General features: G+C 35.6%; 1 protein-coding gene across 1 annotated transcript; it reads left to right on the forward strand.

The window, feature by feature from the left end:
* The first annotated feature begins 988 nt into the window (after positions 1-988).
* On the forward strand, positions 989-6,975 carry LOC137714431 (chromatin remodeling protein DDM1). Its single transcript, XM_068453654.2, has 16 exons — positions 989-1,128; positions 1,347-1,411; positions 1,893-2,105; positions 2,185-2,283; positions 2,653-2,999; positions 3,102-3,291; positions 3,389-3,564; positions 4,077-4,146; positions 4,234-4,423; positions 4,780-4,875; positions 4,957-5,051; positions 5,126-5,245; positions 5,665-5,784; positions 5,887-5,985; positions 6,077-6,184; positions 6,482-6,975. Exons 2-16 carry the CDS (start codon positions 1,355-1,357, stop codon positions 6,722-6,724), a joined length of 2,223 nt encoding a protein of 740 aa, XP_068309755.2. The 5' UTR covers positions 989-1,128; positions 1,347-1,354; the 3' UTR covers positions 6,725-6,975.
* The last annotated feature ends 702 nt before the right edge of the window (positions 6,976-7,677 follow it).

A 7,677-nucleotide genomic window follows, 5' to 3' on the forward strand; every position in this document is an offset into this window, starting at 1 on the left:
CAACTCTTATAATTAGTCAATTTGCACCCTACTGTTAAATTTTTAATTTGATCATAATTAAACAAGTGTGTGTAAGAAACTAAATAAGATGTATGTTAATCATTTTCCTATATCTTTATCCTATTACAAATAGATTAAAATTTAGAATTTTACAATTTATCATAGATAGTATTATTAGTCATAATAAATCAGTATGGAGTAATTTTATTTGATTTTTTACTATACAAAATTGATAACAAAAAGGATTGATGTGTAAATTTTTGTATGTGAATACAATTTTCCTTATAAAAGTGAAAGCTAAGTTCAAGTAAATTGCGGAGAATCGAGCTTTAGTAAAAAAATGGCTAGTCTATTCATAATTTTCGACTCCTTATTAAGAATAACCCATTTTATTGAAATAGGTTTGATCCATGAGTTTAGGATTATTATTTCTTTTTGTTATTATTTCTTCTTCTACATGCTTTAAACCCGATTCATAACTTTTTCTTATAATCAACCCATGTCACATACTAACTGTATTATGTTTTTGTACATTTTACCCTATATTATGCAGGTGAGTTTATGTTAATTTTATTATTTTGTTGGAAGCTATTAGAAAGATTGAAAATTAAGAAAAGAATAGATGGAAAATTAAAAAAAAATAAAAATTAACAGTAGGGTGCAAATTGACTAATTTTGAGAGTTGAGGGGGGAAATTGGCCAAATTAAAGTTCAGGGGGGGGAATTGACTAATTATGAGAGTTGAGGGGGGAAATTGGCCAAAATTAAAGTTCAGGGAGGAAATTGGCCAATGGTCACAAGTTCAGGGGGGAAATTGATAATATACCCTTAATAAAATACCGAAAGGCAAATCTTCTAATATTAACACGAAGGGCATCAGAGTAATTAACTACTAATCGCAGGGCAAATTCACAACCCCATTTTCCCGCCCAGTCACACCCATCACTTGGAAAAATTAATAAATAGATGTGGAGGTCTACTTTAATACATCGCTGCTCCTCCACTACCCCCTCGCTCTCAGTAATTATCTCAAGCGCTTCTTCGTCTTCCCTCCATTTTCTCTCTCCGCTGCCGGACTCTGGAGCCCTCTGTCTCTCTGCGGTTCTTTCTGAGAAGAAACCCTATCCCGTACGTTTCGAATTCCTACATTTCATGCAATTAATTTAATTTAATTTTTTGTTATTTTTTCTATTTTGCTATTTTGATTTGGGTGAAAATTTCATTTCCACGCTATTTCTGGAATTTGAACCCTAGGGTTTGTGTTTTCCTGAAAGCTTACAAATTTATTTGCTATTACGGTTTTCTATTCTGTTTTTATGTGCTTAACGTTTGTTCTTCGCTTGCAGATTTTGAAATGGCGACGAAGAACGATCCCTCGGCAGATTCTCCAACTTCGGTACTCGAGGACGAGGTTTGCTTTCATTTCTTTTAGAATGGCGTTTGTTCCCACAGTTTTTCTGTTTGGGGATTTGTAATTTGGTGGATTTTGAAGGAAAATGTTTGAAGGAATGAGTAGAAAGACATGAAATGCTCCAAAATAACGGATTTTGTGGAAAAAATTATGCATGTTTCTGTTTGTGTGTGTCTCTGTCTTTCACATATCCTTCTAATTAAATACAAGTTAATAGTAGAGGAAATTTTCAGTTTTCATTTGCTTGCGAAATCGATGTTTTTGCAGGCATGCTTAATCCATTGTTTCTGTGAAACGTGGTGTTTCATGGTCTCGGTGGGTTTCTATGTGCCTAAGTAGATAGCTTTATTGTGTGGTTTATGTGGAATTTCACAAGTCGGTCTCAATTTGTTTTAGTCTACGAGTAATATTACATTTCTAATTAACCCCAAATTATTGTTTGTTGGTTGAATAATTTTGTTGCATTTGAATCATGTTTAAGGATGCATGTGAGGCAGAGATTGATGTCAAGTTGACTGAGGTGGAGGAGAAATTGCTTAAAGAACGGGTTAAGGAAGAGGAGTCAGAAATGGGAAGGGAACCAGAGCAGTTACCCGACCTGAATGACACTCAGTATAACAAGTTGGATGAGCTCCTAACACAAACTCAGCTTTACTCACAGTTTTTGCTGGAGAAAATGGATAACATCACACTTGTACCGTCCCTTACACTTCTCTTGAATGGTTAATTTCTTCTTTTTACTGATTAAGTTATAAAATGAAATGTTTTGCTAGATTGGAGCCAATCAACCGAGTGAAACTGTTGAGGAAAAGAATGTTGAGGAGAAGAAAGGTCGCGGTAGGAAAAGAAAAGCAGCTGCAAATTTTGATAATGTAAGAAAGTCTATGATTCCCTTACTTTTCTTAAATGAGATATTTGTGTGTTTGGTTGGTAGATCATAGTTATACATGGATATTCCTGTTTAGGGGTTTAAAATCAGATTAATCTGATTTTTTCAAATTAATATTGAGGTTTTTTAGTGGTCTGACTGCTCTTATCTCCTGTACCAAGTGGATAATTTGATATTTGTGATGTAAGTATTCTTGCAATATTTTGGGGAAGTCTTATGGCTTTTAACTTTTCCATCCCTTTAGTAGAAGTTTGTGTCTTTATTTGATATTTTTATATGCTCATCAAGTTCCTTATCTTTGTTGAATTCTTGTATCCTGACATCTTGACTTTTATAATTATCATTTCCGTAGAGGAAGGCCAAGAAGGCAGTTGAAGCTATGCTTACAAGATCTAAAGAGGGTGTGAAAACTGAAGATGAGAACCTCACTGAAGAAGAAAGAATTGAGAAAGAGCAAAGGGAACTTGTACCTCTGTTGACTGGTGGAAAATTGAAGTCTTATCAAATCAAGGGTGTAAAGTGGTTGATCTCATTATGGCAAAATGGGCTGAATGGGATCCTTGCAGATCAAATGGGACTTGGAAAAACCATCCAGACCATTGGTTTTCTTGCTCATCTAAAAGGGAATGGAATGGATGGGCCCTACTTAGTGATTGCTCCTCTTTCTACTCTTGCGAATTGGGTAAATGAAATTTCAAGGTAAATTGTTTATATACTTTTTGGTTAACTGATCTGAATTTTGTTTCATCCTATGATCTTCCAACTTTAATTCCTTGTTTAACTTCTTTCTACCTGAAATAGGTTCACGCCTTCAATAAATGCTATTGTCTACCATGGTGACAAGAAACAAAGGGATGAGATACGAAGGAAGCACATGCCTCGACAAATTGGCCCTAAGTTCCCTATAATTGTTACTTCATATGAAGTTGCAATGGCTGATGCAAGAAAATGTTTGAGACATTACAATTGGAAATATCTTGTGGTTGATGAAGTGAGTAATCTAACTAGTCCTACAGATACAGTTTCCCTTTCAAACCATATTACTATATCGCATGAATGTTGAACTTTTATGCATGTTTTTATTAAAGGGACACAGATTGAAGAACTCAAAGTGCAAACTACTGCGGGAATTGAAATTATTACATGTAGACAATAAGATTCTGTTGACTGGGACACCTCTACAGAATAATCTGGCAGAGCTTTGGTCATTATTGAATTTCATTTTGCCTGATATATTCTCATCCCATGAAGAATTTGAGTCATGGTAAGTATGGTTTTCTGAATAATTATTGTTTCTTCAGTTTGATGCTTGTTAGCTTGCAAACTCGTTCTAGTGAGGTGAACATCCCCACTAGTAGTCTGGTTGAGAACTTCCTGCACCAGAATCTGCATTATGCAACTGAAGTACCATTGCATATCTATAACTAGAGGAGCTGAGCTTCTAGCCTAGTAATGTATTAGATTTTGAAAATCCTGTGATGAAGGTTAGCTGTTTAAGAACCATGCTTTATGTCGATACGTTTTACCACTTAGTATTATGGTCTAGTGGTATTCCTCTTCACTTGTAAGTGAGAGGTCTTAGGTTTGAATCTAGTGTAAATACATCGTTGTATAAAAAAAAAGTCCATGACATGTTAAGTGAGTAACTTTTGCGGAAAACTTTTAAGTTTCTGTGTGGCTAGATTGTGTTAGTCTGTTGGATGAAAACATTACAGCAGATAATGGTTCCAGTATTGTTTGACCAGATTAATTAGCTTATTACAATCATGTTGTCAGGTTTGATTTAGCAGGAAAGTGCAGTAATGAGGCAATGAAGGAAGAATTGGAAGAGAAGAGAAGGGCTCAAGTATGTGTTCTTGCAAATATTGTGGCTTAGAATTTGACACAAATTTGAATTGTGTAATGTTCAATATGGTGTTCCAATTGTCTGCAGATGGTTGCAAAACTCCATGCCATCTTGCGTCCTTTTCTTCTTCGAAGAATGAAGTCTGATGTTGAGCACATGCTTCCTAGGAAAAAGGAAATCATATTATATGCATCCATGACAGATCATCAAAAACATTTTCAAGATCTTCTGATCAATAAGACATTGGAGAATTATTTACTTGAGAGGGGAGATCATGGTATGATATGTCTTTACGGTGAAAACTTTGGACTCTAAATTCCTTGTTGTAAGAAATCTTTGGTCTTACTTTAACTAAAGACACTTAAGGAGGTGGATCATTGGTGGGGCCTGTATTTTTCCATGGTTTTAGGATTTATGATAGAATGGCTATTTGAATCTGTTTTTTCACTGTGGTATCACATTTTATTGTGTCCCTGTTTTATGGGTCTTAACCTTAAGCAGGATATTGGACGAAGGTATTACTATGTAAACTTTGGCATGGTATTGAAATGTGATGGTTGGCTTGGTTAGTTGTCTTTTGCTGTATCCTATTGTGCTGTGATCTGTGTTATTCAACAATTCTTAAACTTGCAGTTCGCGGTATGAAAGTAAAGCTTAACAATCTGATGGTCCAACTTCGGAAGAACTGCAATCATCCTGACCTTTTGGAGTCGGCATTTGATGGCTCATGTACTTTGCCTTAAACTGATTCAGTGTTGTCATATAAATAGGTGCTATACCAATGCTTATGCAGTTCTTTTTTCTCGACAGATTACTACCCACCTGTTGAACAGATTGTTGAACAGTGTGGAAAATTTAGTTTGCTGGACCGACTGTTAAAGCACCTGTTTGCCCGCAAACACAAAGTATGTCTACTAATTATTTTCGGATTGTTTTTTTGTTTGTTACTGGGTTGCTAATATCTTGAGTTTGTATTCAGGTTCTTATCTTCTCTCAGTGGACTAAGATTTTGGATATTATGGAGTACTATTTTAGTGAGAAAGGATTTGAAGTTTGTAGAATTGATGGCAGTGTGAAACTTGAAGAACGGAGAAGTCAGGTCTGTGGTTGGTTTGAATCAGAAGTCTTTAATTTTTCGTTTGAAATTTTCGAAGTTTAGTAGATGCATGCGATCTCTTTCTTTGGCCACATTAAAACTTGAATTATTTTTACGCAATGTAGCAATCCTTGTTTTCTCGGGCTTCTGCAATGTAACCTAATCATTCAATCAAAGCATAACTGCCGAAATAAACATGATAATACCATCTGAAATATTTCTTGGCAGTGAAAACCTCTGGCATTTAAAACCTTCAGTTTGTGCCATAGATTAGTGTTCTGACAATATGCAGATTTGGGAGTTTATTTTCTCATAGCGTGACTTGTTTTCTTACTCAAATTTGGATTTACCATCCTTTTGGGTTCAGTGCTTACTTTTGAACAACTATTGTTTAATTATAACTATTCTATTTCTGAAAGCAGATTGCAGCGTTCAACGAAGTGGACAGCAATTATAGAATTTTTCTTCTAAGCACCAGAGCTGGTGGACTGGGTATTAACCTTACTGCAGCTGACACTTGTATACTGTACGACAGTGATTGGGTATATAATTCCTCTCTGTTTAATTCTTTCTTCTAGTCTTCTTCTGAAATTAAAGATTCATGAATGATTTATTTCATTTGATATATTGCATGTGCATACCAGAACCCTCAAATGGATCTGCAAGCCATGGATAGATGCCACAGGATTGGTCAAACAAAGCCTGTTCATGTTTACAGGTTGGCGACGGCACAATCTGTAGAGGTAAGTGGGTGATGATTGCAGCTTTTTATATGTAACTGGGTATATTTTATTTTTATATTGTTAAAATTTCTGAGAAAATATTAATTAACAGGGTCGGATTCTGAAAAGAGCTTTTAGCAAGTTGAAGCTTGAACATGTGGTGATTGGGAAGGGGCAGTTTCATCAAGATAAAGCGAAGAGTAGCACTGATGTCTTGGAGGTTGGTTGCTGTTCTTTGTTGGTTATGTTGAACTGAATTAGAAAATCATGCTTGATAGAGTCCGATGTGTTTATGCAGAAATCGTTGTAGCTCTTTTCTTTTTTTCTTGTTCATAATTCTATGGGACACGATATTCACTATATTACTCTTACTCTCAAAAATCAATTTTCCGAGTCTTGAATTGTCTGGCAGTGGATGTGACTCATTTCATGACTAGTGCATTAAGCTTTGACTTGTTATATCAGTTGGGTTTATCATGCTGACGCTGGTTTGTGCGTTCTGTTAAATCTTTCTTAGGAAGAGGATCTTATAGCTTTGCTAAGAGAGGAAGATTCTGCTGAAGACAAGATGATACAGACAGTTATCAGTGACCAAGATTTGGAGAGGGTTTTGGATCGCAGTGATCTAGTCTGCAGTCCTGCTGATCATGATGAAGAGAAGGCCAATGGTGTTGCTGATGTTCTTCCCCTCAAAGGCCCTGGCTGGGAGGTGGTGCTTCCCACTGCAGGTGGAGGCATGCTCTCCACCCTCAATAGCTAAATTTAACAGTATTCGGATGTTGAACTTGGTAGGGGTAGTCGGTTTGTTAAAGTCCAATGATTTTGGATGTTTTTGAGTTAGGGCTAATGAGTATGTAAAAACTAACCCCCGATGAGGCTAAAATGGAGGGGCTCCATTATTTTGTGTATGTTCGAATCGAGCTCTATTTTTGCATTTGAATATCCAAGTTCGAATCCAAGACACTTGTTGAAGTGTAATTTTAATGCAAAAGGCACCGCTATTTCAAGTTATTAGGTGTTTAACGAATGAATGTTTTTTCTTTGTTTCTTTTTTGTTAATAGATGAAAATGCACTGATATAAATTCAATATTTCAAATATAAATTGGTCTTTATAATTAGAAAAAAAAAAAATTGGCAAAAAGGTTCCATTGCCGGGAATTGAACTGGGTTTTCTGGGTGAAAGCCAGATATCCTAACCGGTGAGGAAACACCGTGTGCTTACTGCAACTGCAAGTCTTACCAGATTCATTTGCTGGAGATAAATCTTGGGTGTTTCTTTTGCCCAACACTAAAGGGAATCGATAACCATGAGTTTTTGTTGCTGTTTAAAAAGGGAGATAGAGAGTTCACAATGACCTTCGAAATGATCGATGTCTTTCGAGATAAGACCTGGTGGGATCATGGGATTTTGAGTTACACTGCATTGGGTGTCTCATTTAGACTGTTTTCACAATGTTGGATCTTTTGATATTGCATTTCATGAGAACCTCTTGTTGTTTTATCTTTGATTTTTCAGATTTTTCTTTCTTCCACACTGCCTTTGGTGCATTAAATGTCTCAAGTCATTGTTCATGTAAAACACATTCATGTTTTATGAAGAAATAACTGGATGGAATCAACTTATATTAACATATGTTCATGGATTCGAATTCAGCTTTAGTTAAAAATGAAATCAGTTACACATGTTCATCATAATTGAAAAGAAAATCATA

The sequence above is a fragment of the Pyrus communis genome, chromosome 15, assembly GCF_041283825.1.
Source record: "Pyrus communis isolate YQ-2024b chromosome 15, ASM4128382v1, whole genome shotgun sequence".
NCBI lineage: Eukaryota > Viridiplantae > Streptophyta > Magnoliopsida > Rosales > Rosaceae > Pyrus > Pyrus communis.

Bases quoted from the DNA above. Each gene is read 5' to 3' on its own strand.
- LOC137714431 (XM_068453654.2), top strand. From the start codon at position 1,355: ATGGCGACGAAGAACGATCCCTCGGCAGATTCTCCAACTTCGGTACTC. The intron at 3,000-3,101 runs GTAAATTGTTTA...TACCTGAAATAG, and splicing joins TGGGTAAATGAAATTTCAAG to GTTCACGCCTTCAATAAATG. The intron at 3,565-4,076 runs GTAAGTATGGTT...TCATGTTGTCAG, and splicing joins CATGAAGAATTTGAGTCATG to GTTTGATTTAGCAGGAAAGT.